Genomic DNA, 20148 nt, shown 5'->3' with positions numbered 1-20148 from the left:
TTTCGCAAAAGAGAGAGAGAGAGAGAGATTATGGTAGTAGTATTATTGCAGCAATATACCCATTCGCAAAACGTCCTGGTCTTTTCAAGGTAAGTAACGTCCAATGAAATACCGGTGTTTATAAGAGTACTAGTACTACTATCTTTTCATGGGGATGCATGTGCAACTATTACACTTGTAGAGGACACGCGTGCATTAAACCCCCTTCTTAATAAAAGAAGTCCCCACTCTGAAATTCCCCTAGCACCTTTTTATTTTTGCTCTTTCGGCTTCATAATAGTACTTCAATCCCATGTTCTACATGTAGAGTAGGAGCTATATCCATTAGCCCCCCGTCCCTCTTCTCCTCTCCATCCACCAGCTCGGTGTTTGCTCTCTCGTAACTTCGCTCAACTCGGAGCGGCAATAGCAGACGCAGGCGCAGCGGCAGCTCGCGATCCTTGCAGGGTTCGCGGGTGGGATCGAGGATGTCGGATCAGATGGATTCCGGCATAAAGCTCTTCGGGCGGGTGATCCCGTTGGTTCCCGACGCCGCGCCTGGGCCGACGGAAGCGGACGCGACGGCCGGGTCCGAACGCCCGCCGCCGCCGCCGGAGGCCGAGCCAGAGGCTGACAAGGTTAGCTCATGAGAGGGGTTTTGTTTGATCGACAGTTTCAGTATGCATGTTCCTCGGTTTCCGTGTGAAATCAAGAACTATGTTAGAATTTTCATCTTGCAAAAAAACTATAAAAAAAGAAGTAAAAATCACAAAATGTTTAGAGTCCAGCGGTCGAATTGGAGAAAGAGGGCGGATTCGAGGTTTGAAATTTTTAGTGGGTTCGAGGTTTAGACTAATGGCGAGGATGTGCATGCTAATCAGGTGACCCGCAGGCCGCAGGATGATAAAAAGAGTAGACTGGGTTTGGATCTCAGACTCAGAGTGGATAGGTCCAAAAGTACACAGTTGGACGTCGGTTTCTCCTATTTGGGCTCTATCTTTGTTTCCAAAAAAGCTGCTGCCAAAGGTCTCCTAGCTGTGGGGTTCGGAGCGGAGGTACAATAATTGTACCACCATGCCGTGCGTGAGATTGCTGATTAATGGGGATTAATAATCGTCTAGTATTCATTTCATTTTTATATGGGACTCCACAGAGTTACTAATCTCCGAGTCAGCGATAATAGCCGTCTGCCCCTCTGATCAAAGATACTACTGTCACAGTTTTGCACTTGCACAAATCTTGATGACCTCCTAATCCAACATTTGTTTTCAAGTAGCTTAGAAATAGTTATTTCTCGGTCTCCTGGGAACCAGGAAACCATTTTTGTATATCATTTGCCCTTTTTCTTCTCATTTTTGTTACTCTTTATTTCGATAAGATTGAATGAAGTTCAACATGGAATTATTACCAGAACTGGAGTAAATTGAAAAGTTAGTTATCGCTTCCATTTGGTGCATGAATAGAAATGGCATACCACATGTTGCCTGCATATACATGGCTGAGTGAGGACACAACAGAGATGGTAGGGTGTTGTCATGCTGCTTCCCCAGAAGTAGTTATCAGTTAGGATTGCAGAGTAAGCCATCGATGCAGAATTCAGCTTGTTTTGAGCATGCGGTGGTCCTTCAAGGGGCTTCTCAAACTTCATTTGTTCACGAGTGGTCACCTGGGGGCTTCTATTTTGAGCACCAGGCCTAGAATACCTTCATCTTGTTAAAGCAGGGCACGAAAAAATTGTATCTCATATCATATGTCACCATATGTAGTACAGTACATCTTTGTTTCTTTCTTTTTTGGCCCAACTTACAAGTGTCTGCTGCCATTGAACTAAGCAGATAAAATTTGGATTTTGGATTCAAGCAGCCGAACTTGAGCCCCGTGATGAATTTCTGCGGATTTCTTAACGTTGTCTTACCGTGGTTAAATGCACACGTTATGTTAGTTTTGGTTAGTATTTGAGGGCGCGATGCTTCCAAGTTTTCTATGTGTGGAATGGTAGCATAACCAATACCTCAGACCTTTTGTTAGGCAATATTGTTCCCTATGAAGACTATGTTGATCGATTTCTGATCATGTTTTAGGCCTGTTTGTTTGAGAAAAATGTTTTTAGGCCTGTTGGTGCATTTGCAGAAACATAGTGTTCTCAACTGTGTAAGATGTTAAATATATTAACTCCATATTTGTTTGAGTTGAAGTACTCTTTTAACAGTATATCGTGTTGCAATCTTATAGGAACAGCACAAAGAAACAGAAGACAAAGGCGATAGCGAAACGAAGGTGGACGTGCCAGAAGAGAAAGGAGATAGTGGAATGAAGGGTGATGAACTAAGAGAGGGAAAAGATAACGAAATGGAGGTTGATGCACCACAAGCCAAAGAAAATGCAGAAACAGCCAATTCATCTACCTTGGACCATAAAAAAGACGACCAGGCCCAGAGAAGCAACGCTGAAGAGAAAGCAGCATCAGACCCGAAGGAGGAGAATGAGAAGAAATCAAATGACGAATCAGGCCAGGATAAGGTGCTCAAGAAGCCAGATAAGATTATACCTTGCCCTCGGTGCAACAGCATGGATACAAAGTTCTGTTATTACAACAACTACAATGTTAATCAACCTAGGCACTTTTGTAAGAATTGCCAAAGGTATTGGACTGCAGGGGGGACTATGAGGAATGTACCTGTCGGCGCTGGGAGGCGCAAAAGCAAGAATTCAGCGCTGCACTACCGTCAGCTGTTGATGGCCCCTGATTGTTTGCTGGGGTCTAGAGTGGACATCCCTAACACAGTGAACCCAGAAGTTCTTGCATCTCTACCTTCCATCCCGACACAATCAGCCAGTAGAAATGAAACAGTTCTCAAGTTTGGGCCTGAGGTGCCACTTTGTGAATCGATGGTATCAGTGCTGAACATTGAAGAGCAGAATGTGACCAATGCTGGGACTGTACCAAGAGATGAAACCAGGGAAGATAACCTGTGTGCATCTTCTACCACATCAAACAACGGGTTACCTTCAAACGCAGTCCCCGCTGGTCAGAACGGAGCGCCTGTTTACTGTAATGGGGTTGGTCCGGTGCCTCAGTATTACCTTGGAGCTCCTTTCATGTACCCATGGAGCATGGGTTGGAACAACCTTCCTGTAATGGTGCCGGGTGGAAGTATGCCTGAGTCCACTTCTCCATCAGAAAGCTGTAGCACAAGTTCGGCGCCATGGATGAACTCTCCCATGATGCCAGGCTCAAGACTTCCCGCACCCACATTTCCATATCCTGTTGTTCCACCTGCCCTCTGGGGTTGCTTACCAAGCTGGCCAGCCGCGGCATGGAACACACCATGGATCGGGACCAACGGGTGCATATCGCCGTCTGGGTCAAGCAACAGCAGCTGTTCAGGCAACGGGTCTCCTACTCTTGGGAAGCATTCCAGGGACCCCAATCCACAGAAAGATGACAAGGAGGAGAAATCACTGTGGGTTCCCAAGACGCTCCGCATCGATGACCCCGACGAGGCAGCGAAGAGTTCCATATGGGCAACTCTTGGCATCAAACCTGGAGACCCTGGCGTCTTCAAGCCTTTCCAATTCAAGGGCGAGAGCAAGGGCCAGCCAACAGATGCACGGCCTGCCCGTGCTTTACAGGCGAACCCCGCAGCGTTTTCTCGGTCGCAGTCGTTCCAGGAGAGCTCTTAAACTGATGTCTGTTGCCTATCTAATGCATTTTGACAACATAGCTTGTCCTGTAGTAAAATTTGTACATAGTAGTATAGCTTTGCGATATTGGAGAAGACCAAAAGAGAGCTTTTTGAATAGCCACTAACCTGCAGTGGAGCTTGCAAAGAGCTTTCATGAGAATTTACTTGAGGTGTGTACTGTAAATATTTGACAAACTGGTTATGTAACAATGTAATTAGGTTAAGTCAGGAGTACACTCCCTGCTTTGCCAGTCCTATTATTTCGGTGCAAGTTGTAACAATTGAACATTGCTACTGATGAAGACTCTTTATACTACTGTATCAAATAAACAGCGGTTACTCTTTCCAGATAATTATTCCAGTGTTTCACGGCATATGCATACTTTTCTGTAATTATTTCTCAAGCAGCAACAAACAAAACAACAATGTAAGCCCGAATAGTTTCACGGAGCAGTTAAACTCAGTACATAAGAATTATCAAAATTTGCAACATCTGTTTCAACAATTTCTGCTCATGAGATACGCAGGTTTTACATAAGTGAGGTGAAAATGCAAACAGAGCAACTCCTCGATCACCAATCCTACGGATTAGGCTGGTGTAAAATCCAGTTCGACATTTTCCCCGTCCTGTCCTACGGAATAGGCTGGTGTAGCACAAATACAGTTAGAAACATCCTAGCTACAGGTTTAGAGTGGGCAGCGTCAGGCGTCATAGGAAGAACATCCAATGTGATAGGCTTCCTGATGATCTGAGCCAATGCTTGAGATCTGGTGGTAGGGGCGGTGAACCGGGGGTAGAAGCAAAGCCAAAGACTTGTCCATGAGCAGAAGCCGTCGGCATTTACTGCATGGCGAATAATGCAGTGTTACTCATCTATACAGCAGAGATGTTGATGATAGTATGATGCAAACTGAGTTATATATGCAACGGAATTACCTGCAGAGTTTTGTAAATAGAGTCTGATAATCGGCAATCCAACGCTGCAAAAGGTTGGCATCTGTTAGTACATAACAAAAAGCAAGGCAGTACTGTTGCAATAGGCGTATGCAAAATAAAGAAAACAGTGGCAATGTATTTCTAGAGACAAGGAAGTTTTGGTAATTACTGGATTACTGCCGTAAAGTATATTTATCTCAAAGACTAAAATTTGCTGCAACTCACCAATAATAGAGAAAGTGCTTTACTGGGCTCCACACTGATGAAGTACTGCAATGCCTTGTCAGCATGCTCCTGCATAATCACAACAGTACACCCATATGCTTCACTTCCAATGCCTCTTATAAGAACAAATAATGAGTTCAAAGAACATAAAAGAAGCATTTACCGTCACATGCTTAAAGACGTGATGCACCGATAAGCCTCTCGCATGAAGGTAACTTCCTCCCTAACAGAAGAAAACTGCATCTGTCAGAATAATATCTTGCCCTTTCATTATCAACAAGAATACTTACTTTGCCTATTAAGTTTATCATGGGAACATGCTAAGAAACAGGAAGTGATCTTGCTATATAAGCAACTACTACCTCTGTACCAAAATCTAAGACGTTTTTGCAGCTCAATTTAAACTGCAAAAACATCTTATATTTTGGTATGGAAGGAGTATGTGGTATTGAATACCCGTTCCAGTTCACAAAAATGTGGCATTTGGAAATAAATTTCGGTCAAATTTAAACTTTGATGGCCAAATCATTTATAACACATTCAGATCGGAAACTTGAAAAATCATATGTACATATTTGTCTCCAAAAGTATTTCCGAAGCATCATATCTTTCTTGGGTTTTACGCTTATACTATAGTACTCCCTCCGTTCCTAAATGTAAGTCTTTCTAGAGAATCCAATAGGGAACTACATACGGATGTATATAGACATATTTTAAACTGTAGATTCATTCATTTTGCCCCGTATGTAGTCCACTATTGGAATGTCTGGAAAGACTTATATTTAGGAACGGAGGGAGTACAAGTTAATGGTTAAAGTTATATCTGAAGACTGTCCAAGTCCAATAAGTCACTTGTTTCTGAACTGGAGGGAGTAGTGAACACACACTTCTTGTACCAATGCTCGGCTGCTTATGCAAAGTCTAAAATTGTGATGAACGGAGTCAGATTTTGGAAGACAATCCTTACCTCTGTGGGAGAGAAGAATGCCACAGCATCAGGATCAACAGATCCTGCAGGATGCAATGACACTACAACTCTAAATATTGAAGGAACCAGCAACTCAATTACTGCAACCTGATCTATCGGAGTCGTCACAGAACCAGGTCTCGATTTCCCCATATTTTGCAGGTTCAGCTCCTTAGATGGATCCACAAAGTCATCATCCATCAGAGATGCTAATGATGAAGCTCTTTTTGACCAGTCTAAACGACGATACATGGATACTTTCATGTTGGGCACTTCATTTTCTAGATTCTTAAGTATCTCAGACAAAGTTTTTTCTTCCAGCTCTCCATTGCCTGCAGGCATCCTTTGCCTTTTAGCAATACCAGATTCACCATCATGGAGATGGTTAAGAACTTCATCTTCTAGATGAGGAAAGAATCTTCTTTTCTGGTCAGTGAAGGCCTTGAGAGCTAACCTGAAAACAACATTGAAACAAGATGAATCCCAAACCAAAAGCTTCCTACCAAGTTTTTAGGTATATAGCACTTAGAAATTGTATGTATGAAAATTAAAGAAATAAAATTGGGAGAGCAATTTCTCCACTTAGAAATTGTATGCATGATATTTAGGCGCAAACCAGCAAGCGCATAGGGAGTGAGTGAGAGATCCAGAAATTATCATTGTATTTTAGGGAGTAACAATATAGAAAAAACATTGAATATACATTCAATTGATTGTATGGTTGACCATGTTCACTAAGGTGCTAGACACTAGTCGGCCTGTAAAACAGTGCCTAGCATCTAATCGCTGAATATGCAAGCAGGCTAGGTGCCCGCCTGGGTCGGATAAATTGACTAGGTGACAGGGCGTCGCCTAGCATCAAGGTGGGCTTGTCAGTTACCTTTTAGCACACTGATGGTTGGTGAAAGTGTCGTATGCCACTCTCCTAGATAAGATCTATGGTATCACCTCAGGTTGTCTGTGATTGCTGATCCAGCTCACCACTTGGTGGATGTGGAAACAACACATAAGTGCATAGAGACCAGGTGTCCATCATCTGTTAAACACTATCAAATAACAAGTACAGTTCGGGTGACATCGTAACCTCATTCTTGGTTCCGCGGACGTTGTGTTCCCAGTGGTTTTCTTAAGGCTTGTACATATACTTTTTCTAATCTCAACAAATCGAGACACGTTATTCTACATTTTCCCGAAAAAAATGTTGCACATCAATAGCAAATCAAGAGTAAGTCAAACATCATTGAAGTAATGAATTTCACCTAGTTCTGTCAACAGCTGATGCACCAGCTTGGCCTGCCAATTGACGCTTCCAAGCATATGCCACAACAGCACCATCTGGGCACACAAGTGGCATGTGCAAGCCCCATGAATTTCCTCGAGCTTTAAGGGCCCCATTTAGAACCCCGGACTCTTCCAATTGCCTTGCTAACAGAAAAAATAAATAAAATGAATTATTCACCACAAAAAAAAGTTAAGAAAGGAATACATGATACTTCAGATGCAGTTAAACCTTTAAATGACTAGGGATTTCAAATGAGAAGTTCACAAGAATCAAAGAAACTTTGGTAAGGACACACATTACCTATGATGTCCTTATGCATGTAAATGCTTAATTCAATTCAGTAGGAGAGAATAGTGTGACCAACTCATAACTTTCAAGTATACTGCTGAACTTTATTCGTGTTGGTTCCAGATAACTTTATAGCTTTCATCTCCCATAAGTCAAATCAGATGGCTTATTAACCTTATACAGTAACTTGAACGTTTTCCCAAAACTTAACTGATATATGTAAAACTACAATTAATTAACAAGTAACTTCACGGCTTCATAAGGATTGACAGCTTGCACATCTTTGATCTGCAGGTGGATAAGTAGATTGTATTGCTGCAGCCGTTCATGCGCCGTACAGGCAGTACCATGAAGCAGACTATCAAACTGTTCACAATTTCCTATCCAATACAAAAATCACAGGGCCCGCTGAACATGATAAATGTTGCTCTGATGAAATAAGTTTGTAGGACGACTATCTAGCGTAACATTATGACTCTGGGTCACACTGAAGCAATAGCTGCTAAATGCTAGTTCTAACCACAGCAGTTAAACAAAACAGCCATGCATAAAACATGTGTTATACAGAATTACCCCAATTTAATAGATCACGCTATGTCTCCAGAAAAGACCACAAACACCTAAAACATCTAGATCAAAGTCGACTGGTTAAGCAAAACATAGACCTGAATACTTAAGGGGCTTAGCAAGTAACATCACTGACATTCTGTCAAAATCAGAGCCCAACCTCACTTTGAACTTCTCAATACATTTGTTCTAAGTTATCAAATTTTATCATGGACTATCGCTTGTAAAGAATATTTTACACGAAATGTTTGCCTTGTTGAGGCCAAACTAAGCCAAGCAGAACAAAAGAAGATCAGAATCTAGCTGACAGTAACTCTGTCTAACCAAATTACCTTTAAAGTCCAAACATGACCCGCAGAAAAAGAGCTACTAGTAGAATTCAAAAGTAAGCAGAACGAAGGATATGCGTATCTTGGGGAATGACCAAACAAACCAGCAGGAGTTACAATTTTCTTGCAAAGTCAGCTACGCTACTCAAACAAGCTTAGCCAACATCACAGGTGTCAATTTCCCCAACATAATCTAGAGTTCTAGACATGTTCTAATTTCCACTATCTCAACGATGTCCTGATTCAGATTTAGGGCATAGGTATACGGCCTCCCCTAGGCATACCGGCAGAGGATGGGATAGTGGCCGTTGCCCACACGCTTCAGAAACCATCCCAGCTGAAATTCGTTCCCCAAAACCGAATGATACAACCACCCAAGGGAGGTCACAAGAAGCTCCCGGATCAAGATGGAAGAACGTGGGGGGCGCGGGCGCGGGCGGAGTCGAGTACCTGCCGAGGGCGCGGAGGTCGTCGAAGTGGCGATGCATGGAGACCTCCTCCTTGGCTACAACATCCTCGTTCCTCTCGATGTGCTGCTGGGTGCTGTGCGGCGGCGCGCTGGCGGCGACGAAGAGTGCCTCGAGGAGGCGGTCCGCGCCGAGCCGGATGTCCGCGATGATCCTGCCCGCGCGGCCCAGCCGCTCCATCGCCTGCGCCACCTGCTTCGGCGGCGCGTCACCGCCCGCTGGCTCGTGCGCGCGCGCCGCCGTCGCCGGTGCGGGCACCGCCGCCGTCGCCTGCGACTGCTGCATCATAATTTCTCCTCTGCCCGAGTAGATGCGAGAGTTGTCATGGTGGACTGGCTAAACCTTGTGGCCAATTTACTAGAGTCGGCCCATATATGAGATGAGGCCCAAAGAGAACTAAACCAAGCTCACAGCCCAGCCCTAACGACACGGCCAAATTCCGCGGCAGGCTTCCAGAAAGGAAAAAACCGCTTCACTGCGGCGCTTGAACGTTCCACTCCTCAACTCGCACTCCCACCGCGGCAGCAGCCAACCGCCGACCGCCATGGGCTTCCCCGGCGGCGAACCTCCTCCGCTACCGTTGCCGACGCTCGTTAAGCTCGGCCGCGTGATCACGGCGCAGCATGTGGACCGAATGCTCGCCGCGCTCCTCCGTCGCCGCAGGCACCGTCTCGTCGGCGGCCTCGCCTCTCAGGCGCTGGCCAACTCCCTGCGCCCCACCGCCCGCACCCAGCTCCTTGCTGCCTCCGCGCTGCTTGACTCCGCCCAACCCCATGACGCAGCTCGGCATCTCGCGCTCGCCGGGTCGGCCTCCTCATCTCGTCGCCTCTGGGACGCGCTGCTCCGTCGGGCCTGCGCCCAGCGTGGCGACCCTCGCCTTGCGCTGGAGCTGCTCTCCGCTGGTGTAGAGGATCACGGAGCTGTCCTTTCCCCGTCCACCTATCGTGCGATTATATCTGAGTTGTGTGCCCGCGGGGACATGGCCGGGGCGCTCAAGGTGTTCGACATAATGACCGCTAGGGGGTGTCAGGTGGACGACCGTGTTTGTAGTGTGATCATTTCTGGCTTCTCCAAGGCCAGGAAGGCCGAGGCTGGCTTGGAGTTCTACGATAGAGTGAGGAAGGAGGTCAGAGGATTTGAGCCAGGCCTGGTGACACTGACCGCGGTTGTGAATTTGCTCGGGAGGCAGGGGAGAATTGGTGACGTGGCGGAGCTGATAAGGGAGATGGAACAGAAGGGTATGGTGGGTGATGCGATGTTCTATAGCAGCTTGGTTCATGGATACATGAGCAGTGGCCTGTTGATGGAAGGGTTCCGGGAGCATCGGCTGATGTTAGACAAGGGTGTTGCAGCTGATGTGGTTAATTACACTATTGTTATTGATGGGATGTGTAGAGAAGGTAGTGTGGAGAAAGTGAAGGGGTTCATAGATGAGATGGAGCGACGGGGTGCTAAGCTGAATTTGATCACTTATACATCACTTGTTGGTGGTTACTGCAAGAGGAATAGGCTAGAGGACGCCTTTTCCATAGTGAGGAAACTTGAACAAACAGGTCTAGTGGTGGATGAGTATGTATATTCAATTTTAATTGACAGTTTGTGTAGAAAGGGGGATTTGGATAAGGCTATCTCTTTGCTTGGAGAGATGGAGAGCAAGGGGGTAAAAGCTGGGGCAGTGACATACAATGCAGTAATAAATGGTTTGTGTAAGGCTGGTGAAACTACCAAGGCCACGGAAATGTCTGAAGGTGTTGCTGCTGATAATTTCACATATAGCACACTGTTACACGGTTACATTAAGCAAGAGGATACGGCCGGCGTTATGGCGATAAAGGCTAGGCTTGAGAGTAGTGGGATTGCACATGATGTTGTCACATGCAATGTACTTATCAAAGCATTGTTTATGATCAACAAGGTGGATGATGCCTGCAGCTTGTTTCATAGAATGCGCGATATGGGCTTAAGCCCTAATATCGTCACCTATCATACCCTCATAGACATGTTATGTAAACTTGGGGATTTTGACAGAGCAGTTGAGTTGTTTGATGAGTACAAGAAAGATACATCATTCTCCAGTACTGTTGTTCACAATGGCCTGATTGGGGCACTATGTAATGGAGGAAAGGTCACCATTGCCGATCGAGTCTTCTATGATCTTATTCATAGAAAACTAAGGCCTGATTCCTGTACTTACAGGAAGTTGATTCATGCAAATTTCAAAGAAGGTGGTGAACAAGGTGTGCTGAATTTCATTCGTAAGATGGATGAATTAGGAATGGAATTGTTTTCATCTGTTTGCAATTATGCTTCTGATTTCTTAAGCACCAGGGATTGTTGCCAGGCAGCATTATATGTTTACAAGATACTCAGAACACAAGCCTTTGCTGTATCTAGCAAAACATTCTACAAGCTACTCAAGAGCTTACTCCGCAATGGAAATGAACAGGTTGTAGAACCATTGTTAAGTGAGTTCATTAAGATTCATGGCCTGCATGAACCTAGAATGATTAATATGCTATCTTGTCACCTCAGCAAGAAGGGTGTTGGTGAAGCTATTTGGTTTTCAAGTAACATGAACAGTGGCAGCATTCCTATCAGTGTTCTAAGAGGAGCTGTCTTTGCACTGAAGAAAGAAGGTGAAGTTCTGGATGCATATAGTTTTCTCAAGGAAGCTGAACAAAGTGGGTTTCCAGTGGATCTTGCCATGTACTCTATAGTAGTAGAGGGCCTCTGCAAAGGTGGTTATCTTGAGAAGGCATTAGATTTGTGTGAAAGCATGAAAAGAGAAGGGATTCATCCAACCATTATCATCCACAACTCTGTTCTCAGTGGTTTGTGCCAGCACGGATGCTTTACTGAAGCATTCAGGCTCTTTGATTACTTAGAAAGAAGCGACATTCTTCCAACAATGATAACTTACACTATACTTATAGGTGCTTTGTGCAGAGAAGGTTTCTTAGATGATGCATATGAACTGTTTCAGAAAATGTCCAACAAAGGTATCACGCCCACTACCCGTGTTTACAACATGCTAATAAGTGGTTACTGTAACTATGGTTTAGCTGAAAAAGCGGTTGAGGTTATGTCTCATTTTGAGGAACCTTGTCTACATCCGGATGCTTTTACACTTGGTGCAGTCATTAGTGGACATTGTATGAAAGGTGACACTGAAGCTGCGTTAGGCTTCTTTAATGAATACCATTGTAAGGAGATGGCCCCCGATTTTGTTGGATTTATGAGCCTGATCAAAGGGCTCTATGCAAAAGGAAGGATGGAAGAGTCCAGAGGCATCTTGAGGGAGATGTTTCAGTCCAAACAAATTGTCGAGCTAATAAACAACGTAGGATATGAGGTGGAAACAGAATCTCTTGTTGCTCTTCTGTCTTCTGCATGTGAGGAAGGGAAGATCGATGAGGTTGTGACTATCCTAAGTGAAGTGAGACTCATGTCTGTATCCTCTTCAGATTCTAATAGTTCTAATACACTTGCTCACCTAAAGAAGCTGCAGAGAACTGATGATGCTTGTGATCCTAGAACAGATTCAAAACAAGTTCTAAGTCCAGCCATTTTTGATGCTTCCAGCAAGTGCCTCCACGGAAATTCCCAAGGCACATTGCAACCCATGACACGGAGAACTGATAGTTTATGCACAGCAAGTGATAATACTGATATCGACAATGGTAATTTGCTAGGGAAGTCTTTCTGTGACGACTTTGACACATATTATCCTGCTATTGCTTCCCTTTGCTCGAAAGGGGAGCTGGTTAAGGCCAATAAGGTAATTGAAGCAATGATTCGGAATTCTGGTTAAGTTTGGTAACTGGTGCAATCTGTTAGGAAAGTTCTTCTGGCCCAGGGTATCATCTTCTGTAAACAAAGCAACTCTCGTAAGTACACCATGTTCTTACAGATATAAACGATGCTTCATAATGCATCCTCGAGAATTTTGTTAATATGCACTCTGCGTTTTGTAGGTGAAGCAAACATGTGTCGAAAAATTGACCATCCTGACAGTTGGCAACAGAAGGGTTTGCAAAGGTGGAATTAACTGCAACATGTAACCATCTATCTCTTGTAGCAAAACTAAACTACCCATTTCATGCATTACACACATATGACCCTTGATTATCTGGCTGTTGTTTCATTCACCTCAGCAACGTGCGCCAATTGAATTGAGAGCCCTGACTATCCACAGGTTCTAACACTTAAGAGGGCTCTGCTGGTGAACACATGGTACCAACCTTTTCATTTCCCATTCATAGCGGTCATTTGGTCGTGCATAGTTTTTGCAATATGGTTCAAGATTCTGAATACCAGGATACATGTTGTACACTGGGCAGGGCATGAGAAAGGAGGAAACCAGTGGCACTTCTTCGCGCAGGAAATTCACTTAAACGACTGATCAGATCAATCGAGGGTAGTAAACTACTAGAAGAGCTACCAGGCTGGGTGATAAAAAAACACTGCGCTAGAGAAAAGGGTGCAAACAGAAAGCTTGTAAGAGCAATGGACTTGCAGGTAATCAGTTCGACTATGTGCTCTTTGTTCCTTCATTGTCTTGTTATTTTCACGTTCTAGCCCTATTCCAGTATATTCCCTTTGAAATCTTTGACAATGTAATGATGTACTTGTCTCCTGCTGCACATACAGATTCTGTAAATACTCCCTCTGTACCCAAATATATGTCGCTGGAGTAGCTAAAGTTCAGCTACTCCAGCAACATATATTTCGGTACAGAGGGAGTACATGTTAAAGCGGCCAGTCCGCCTTTCCATTAGTTCCTGTACAAACTTCTGAAAATGGCACCTTTTACATATGAACCATAATCACCCTTGCTCTATACTTTGATTTATGCACCCATTTATTAGATGATCTTTACTCTTTCAAATAACTTTTAGTTCAATTGGGTGAGGTTAGCCCACAATTATCTGGGAACTGACTGGTTTCATATAAACATGATCAAAGAAATGTTTTTGAAGAAACCCACACGTCATTTTGGGTCTTCTAAAGAAATATCATAAAAGAAGCTCAAGAAACTAATTCCCCAAAGCAACCAGTTTATGAAATGCCTTCATCTGCTCCCAGCTTCTCTGGATGTTGAGCTGGTGGTTCTCAGCTAATGAGTGACTTCAAGCATAGAGTCTACAATTAAATTCCTCTCTCTGCTGGAACCAAGTATCCTGTGTGGTAATGATTACACCTCTCATCCATGTGGTTCTCAGCTAACAATACTAGTGTAGTATGAAAGCAGGAACTGAGGGTTTGCAATGTAAGTTGCGCTCTATCTGTTTGATGAAATATCAGCATAACAGATCCTTGAATTTATTTTTGCAATCATCATTTGCATCTCTGATCACTATGGTGGAACTTGGTATAACTAGTCTCTTGTGTGATAATTCTTTGCTTGCTCTTCCGAATAGCAGGGGAGGAGACTGGACTCCTCTTTTTCGGGCACTTCTCCTCACTCGCTCTTGTTCCAATTTGATTGGCATCCTGCTTTCTCCAGCTCTGTCATCAGAAGATAACTCTGTTGCTAGCTTTGAACAACTTGTGCCGAAAAGAATCACATGTACCTGATTTTCTTCATTTAGAAATTAGGAGGTTTACTTGTTTTATGAACCTAGTATGGCACAGCAATGCGATATGGTGTATCCCAGTGGTCATCAGCACAAACTTGGTCAGTTCATATTTTGTTTTAGTGGTTCCATAACCTTCTGAGATATTTCTTTGAGGCATAACAAAATTGAATCGGTAATTTATAAGTATCTTGCAAGACTAAATTTTGATCCATTTTATTTTGACAGATGATAAATCTTGAATTCAGCTCAGCTGGAGTACCACGACAGCTGTTGAACAATAGGTGGATGTGTTCCATGAGTAGAATTTGGGAGTCAGAACTTGGTAAGTTATGTCAAAAACCCGGATCTATAGCAAACAAATGAACTCATCTTATATATTGAATTATTATGACATAAACATTTCATAATGCAATCACACAACACAAACGATCAAGAGATTTCGAAAATTACAACCACACTTGCTTATTGAAACAAAATATGGCGCCAACTTCATTCACAATTCAGCACTTGCAGGAGCTTCAGTCACTTAGTGATAGTTGTTGAGCCTCCTGCAGTCCTTCCTGATCTCTCCCTGCGACCCGGTCAGCGGCATGATGTTGCCCATGTTCACCATCGACTGTGCAAAGTGCTGGAAGAAGAGATGCACATCATTCGCGTACGCCTTCACGAGTGCCGCTGTCTCTGCGCTCTTGGTAAGCAGGACCTCGTCGGAGCTGAGGAGACCCCTACCCGCAAGGATGTTCTTGAAGTAGAAGTTGTCAAACTTGGTCGAGCTGACGACGTCGAGCGGGAAGAGATTGTTGTCGCCGCCGGAGCGGGGGCACCCCTGCCTTAGCTGCGCTGCGAAGGACACGTCCAGTGTGCTGTCGGCCAGGCCGTTGCCCGACTGGTTGTACAGTCTCTGCCGGAAGCTGGTGCAACGGGACAAGCCGATGGTGTGGCCACCTGATAGGGCGACAACATCGACGACGTTGAGACCGAGACGCTTGAACTTGGTGATGATGGTGGGGAGAGTGTTGTTGGGGGCAGGGATGTCATTGTTGGAACCCTGGATACTCGCGCCCAGAGAATCCCTCCGGCCAAGAGGCACGTCCCAGTAAGGGCCACCAACCTGCAGGTTAATTTGAGTCCCAAAGAATCACAAATACTGGCTGCATACTCATGCTAGCTAGGAAAGATTTTTTTTATGTGCACATACGAGGACAGTAGAGTCACGGGCGGCGAGGGCGAGGATATCTGCACAGGAGACAGTACCGGGGCAGGCTGTCTCAAGGGCGACCTTGATCTGGTCGACGACCTCAAACCCCCGGAGGGAGTTCAGATTGGGGTTGGACCCTTTCTCGCTGACTATGCTGCTGCTGTTGTCCAGTAGCACAGATGCGTCGCACCCCTATAAACAGAAGGAAAAAAGATGTCAGAAAAATTACTGGATAAGTAGGCATGTGGTACTACATAGATTGGGCACAGGCAACGAAATAGTAGATTCATCTGATCAGGTACATGCATTTTGTGAAGGATGAGCATTGCATGGAGAGTGCCAATTATTGTGCACTTGAATTAAGCAATCACCATCTTTTCGGGGAAAAAGCAATCATGGTACAGACTCGATCGTGTCATCAAGACAATAAGTAGTGGTCGTATAGGCATTGTAGGCAGGCTATCTTGTCATTGGTAAAATTAAAAGTCTAGCCTAGGAACTACAGATTTTTCCATGTTCTTGAGGACAAGGTTTCCCATATGAAGGACAAATATAGCAAAAGTATCACTTTCGGCATTTTGTTAAGCATTGTAACCGCTGTAAGTTAAGAAATAAAATGCATAACTTATCGTATTAGTCAGACTCACAATGAAATATGTAATTTTCTATACCACATTGCAGGAACTATGTTCAGCAAATATCATTGTAGCGGTGTAGAAACATGTAAAGGATACTACAATAAAGAGGAAACAGAGACCTTGACAAAGCAGTCATGGAAATGCAGCCTGACCAAGGATGCTGCCATCCTGGTCTCTTGAGCAACAGCCTGCGCCACGATGGATTGCACAATCTCCTTTGCCTTCGGGCAAGAGTGGTCGTAAAACTGTGGGAACAAGCCGTACCATGGGTTGGCACGTACGACACCAACAAGGAAGGGACATACAAGGCATAGCACCAGCAGGCAACTCATGGAAGTCGCCATGTAAGTGTCCTTTGCTGCACTTTGCTACAAGTAATAGAAGAGACTTGTTATTTGTTTGGTTCTACTTCTCTTTTCTTGTGGGTTATGAGGTGCGGAATGGGGTGGTTTATATAGTAGGAAGATAGGGTGCATGTAGGGAAGAGAAAGAAGGGTGGTTTCTAGGAGAGAACTGTGAGATGCAGCAGGGCAGCTGGGTTGTTAGACGATGCGTATAAAATAAGTGAGCTACCAGGCATTGTGTTCAACTGCTTCGACAATAACTCTTCTATCAATCAACTCCAAAGGTTTAAATCATCTGATTTTCTTCCAAAACGTGCTATGCCCTATGTCCTGTTTCGGTCTTCATTTCTAGTGTTGTAGTTACTCGAACTTTAAGTTTTGGTGATTTGGTGGACAAGTGTAGACGGAGATTCTTAGAAAAGTTTAAGTAAATATTTTATCGACAAGTTAAAATACAAATGCACATTGTAACACTGATGAAACATCGTTAGTGCCATCACCACTTGAAGAACAACCATTCCTATGAAAATTCTGCAAGGTTGCAAGTACAGAATGTCTTCAACAAACATATCCATACACAATAGCTTTGTGAACTAATCATATAAATTTGTGATCATGTAATTCACCCTTCGCGACCATCATGCCTTGGAGCAGCGGTAAAGCTGTTGCCTTGTGACCATGAGGTCACGGGTTTGAGTCCTGGAAACAACCTCTTGCAGAAATGTAGGGAAAATGCTGCGTACAAAAGACCCAAAGTGATCGGACCCTTCCCCGGACCCTGCGCAAGCGGGAGCTATGTGCACCGGGCTGCCTTTTTTTTTTAGTTTCACCCTTTGTGAGTTGGAATGTTACAGTGATTGAATCTGAATGTTACAGTGACTTGTTTGAATTACCTTACCAAGGCATGTAGAGTCTTACAATAGACCAGTCATCGGTCTGATGTCTCACTTTAGCCTTTTGCATCACGGTAGGCCCACCCCTAACAAACCACAAGTCCCTTAGGCCTCGTTTGGTTAAGGGGGATTGGGGAGGTTTTGAGGGGGAGGGATTTCAGGGGATTGGGTGAATCCCTTTGTTCCACCCAATCCTCTCAAATCCCCGGGGTTTTGCTTCCACTAGTCCCCCGAGGAGGATTTTGAAACACATGGATAGGAAGGGATTGAAGGGGAACGGAGGGGATTGGGCTAAGCAAACCCCTCCTACCAAATGGGCGCCCGAGGACCTGTGGGGTTTCTGGCCCTTCCGGGGATTTTTCTCTCAAAACCTCCACAACCCCCCTTTAACCAAACGAGGCCTTAGGAACCTCTCTATACACATGGCAATACATCATATATCATATGTGAAACCAAGCTGCCAAAGTACAAAAAATGGCTTAACCAAAAGCGAGAGGTTTGCTTCCTAATTAATACTGGTGCTTTTGTTATACATAAGTATCGTTACAGGTAAGAAGGTATTGATTAGCGCTAACACTGTATGCAGGGAGGTGTTTTATATTGGTCATCATGGGAACAGGGATTTGTATCCCACACCTTTGGGGATAAAAGTATGCCGCTACAGCAGCGTGGTACCTTAAAATAAATACAGGTTTTCTAGATGAAGGGTAATGTCTACGATCATTAGGACATTATTGTCGTGTCTTATCGTAGAATCATGCTGAATTAGGTGACTTTTCCCACCTTACTGAAGCTTTTCGATGATTCATCTAATGGCCAAGGCCAGAGAACGTGTGTGACATGTTGCCTTCTGTACAGCCTGGGGCTTATTTCCCTAGCTAACACACGTGCATGGATGCCGATCAGGTCAAAGGAGATGTGCGATATTGTACCAACTTTGGAGGCACAGGATGCGTGATGAATCTGCGTTAGGTACTTGCATGGCCTACATTGATTGATGCCGGGAGCAGGTTCCTGGAAGTACTTTCAACTGTTCCTAAGTTTTGTCACTGGGCCCAGCAGCCTTGTTTCTCTGCACAGCACATAACAGTGGCTGTTTCTTGAAGAAAACAACAGCGTGGTTGTTACTGCCAGAGAGTCAGAGTTTCAGGGACTTTGCATATGACTTGCAGGTATGCTTATGCTACGCGTGTGTGTGGGGGGACCGTTTTCTGGTTTAGAAAGAAAAGTACATAAATGTGGAGGCCAATTTGTGACCTAGCACTGTCATATATTCTTTTTTTTGCAAATTAATATCCTAGCTAAACTAACATAGACAGAATGAGCATAAAGAAAATTCATAGGAGCTAGGAGTTTTCAAGTTCGTATCTAGCAGTGTTTTACATTGTGTCGATGTTGAACACGGGATTCCTCCCCTTGGCATGTATCTCTACTGCTAAAAAACCTTGCGAGGAAACTAAAGCGACATAGGCAAGGGTACCTGCTCATTTGACTTCTGCTTTGTTAGGAGGATCCTGAGTCATAATTGTTTCCTGTTCCCCTTTCTCCCGATTCTCCTCCTACAATCAACTCTTAACACCACACCAATCATGCTTACTGTAGAAGTAAAAGGCAAATCTTGAACAGGTCCCACATGTTTCTTAGAAGTTAACTAACACAGATTTTCCAATGTAATTGGCCAATGATTTCTTACAACTTGTTCCCTGAATAAAGGACTTTGCAACTTAATAATGATTGATTAGAGAGTGCCTTAATGTATTGTCTGATCTTCACTTTACCAACCCCGGTCTGCTTAAGCAAGCTTTTGTAAAAAGAAAACATCATTAAGCAAAGCTCTTTCAAAGTACTCTGTTTTCTATCATTATCATATTTGGCTTCCCTAGGTTACTTGACAGTTTTAGTAGGTGAAATCTACCTTTCTTGATGTTAAACATACTTGGTTAAGCATGGAAGACTTTTGACCTGTGTTATGAAAAAGGGCAAGTATTTAATCAGATACATTAGCATAGACGCCTTGCTGATCTTCGTTATCATAAAAGTAGGTTATACTGGTAGCCAAGTTGATTACTGCTTTTGTTGAATATCGGAGAAGGCCCTTAGCTTCCAAGACATGGTTAACATTTATTTTCATGCTTTTCCTTTTCATTTTTGTGAAGTGTAGTTGGCTCGCCTAAAAAAGAGCAATGTGCTTCTGGAAACTAGCACCTTATGCAATGTGCTTTGTGAATATTTGACACCATTGTCGCATATCTGCTATGCCAAGTTTCATTCCGTAGAAAAGAAGGTAAAAGTAAAAAAAAAGAGTAAATTAGGAGAAAAAGGAAAGATATACGCATTGGAGTACAAGTATATAGAACGATGCGGTTATTCCGCAGCTTAGAACAAATCTTAGTCACACTTCAATTTGGCAAAATTGTTTTCAATAAATTAGGCCCTGTTACGAATGTGGTTATATCCTACTCTCACTAGATGTAGTAATATACTGCATATGAGGGTATAGAAAGCTACTTCTACTCCTCTCTTATGTTTGATTTCCATTTGCAATCGGATACACGCGACATTATTATTTTTGCATCATGCCAAGGCTTGCTGAAACAAATTGTGAAACGTTTTGGAGCTTCCTTGAATCTTCCAGGACATCTTGGAGCTTTCCTAATCACTGGAAATAATGTTTAACTACTTTTCGTACATGCATATCAAACATGTTTGAAAGTTAATGCAACTTATTGTGTTTTTGGGACTCCAGTTACATCTATAAACACACAACAG

General features: G+C 43.8%; 4 protein-coding genes across 6 annotated transcripts; 2 read left to right on the top strand and 2 right to left on the bottom strand.

Annotated features, from left to right (window-relative positions):
• Window positions 1-235: 235 nt before the first annotated feature.
• Window positions 236-4018, top strand: LOC123443453 (cyclic dof factor 2). The gene is made up of 2 exons (XM_045119827.1): window positions 236-617; window positions 2212-4018. Exons 1-2 carry the CDS (start codon window positions 468-470, stop codon window positions 3661-3663), a joined length of 1602 nt encoding a protein of 533 aa, XP_044975762.1. The 5' UTR covers window positions 236-467; the 3' UTR covers window positions 3664-4018.
• Window positions 4019-4093: 75 nt separating this feature from the next.
• LOC123443454 (mediator of RNA polymerase II transcription subunit 27) lies at window positions 4094-9035 on the bottom strand. The gene is made up of 7 exons (XM_045119829.1): window positions 8711-9035; window positions 7054-7215; window positions 5795-6248; window positions 4991-5050; window positions 4828-4896; window positions 4603-4646; window positions 4094-4509 (listed from the first exon to the last, which is right to left on the bottom strand). The coding sequence occupies exons 1-7, from the start codon at window positions 9013-9015 to the stop codon at window positions 4368-4370; spliced, it is 1236 nt and encodes a 411-aa protein (XP_044975764.1). The 5' UTR covers window positions 9016-9035; the 3' UTR covers window positions 4094-4367.
• A 93-nt stretch (window positions 9036-9128) lies between these two features.
• On the top strand, window positions 9129-19699 carry LOC123443451 (pentatricopeptide repeat-containing protein At5g57250, mitochondrial). Of its 3 annotated transcripts, none has more exons than XM_045119824.1 (6): window positions 9129-12614; window positions 12702-12784; window positions 12882-12960; window positions 13068-13245; window positions 14532-14628; window positions 18286-19699. In XM_045119824.1, the coding sequence occupies exon 1, from the start codon at window positions 9272-9274 to the stop codon at window positions 12536-12538; it is 3267 nt and encodes a 1088-aa protein (XP_044975759.1). In that variant the 5' UTR covers window positions 9129-9271; the 3' UTR covers window positions 12539-12614; window positions 12702-12784; window positions 12882-12960; window positions 13068-13245; window positions 14532-14628; window positions 18286-19699. The 3 variants fall into 3 exon arrangements, with proteins under 3 accessions (XP_044975759.1, XP_044975758.1, XP_044975760.1); XM_045119823.1 differs by lacking the exon at window positions 18286-19699 and adding an exon at window positions 16186-16274; XM_045119825.1 differs by lacking the exon at window positions 14532-14628.
• On the bottom strand, window positions 14654-16580 carry LOC123443452 (peroxidase 49-like). Its single transcript, XM_045119826.1, has 3 exons — window positions 16262-16580; window positions 15505-15696; window positions 14654-15417 (listed from the first exon to the last, which is right to left on the bottom strand). Exons 1-3 carry the CDS (start codon window positions 16484-16486, stop codon window positions 14833-14835), a joined length of 1002 nt encoding a protein of 333 aa, XP_044975761.1. The 5' UTR covers window positions 16487-16580; the 3' UTR covers window positions 14654-14832.
• Window positions 19700-20148: the final 449 nt, after the last annotated feature.

This window comes from Hordeum vulgare, chromosome 3H (assembly GCF_904849725.1).
Source record: "Hordeum vulgare subsp. vulgare chromosome 3H, MorexV3_pseudomolecules_assembly, whole genome shotgun sequence".
In the NCBI taxonomy this organism is placed as follows: Eukaryota; Viridiplantae; Streptophyta; class Magnoliopsida; order Poales; family Poaceae; genus Hordeum; species Hordeum vulgare.
This window is presented reverse-complemented; position numbering and strand designations above follow the sequence as displayed.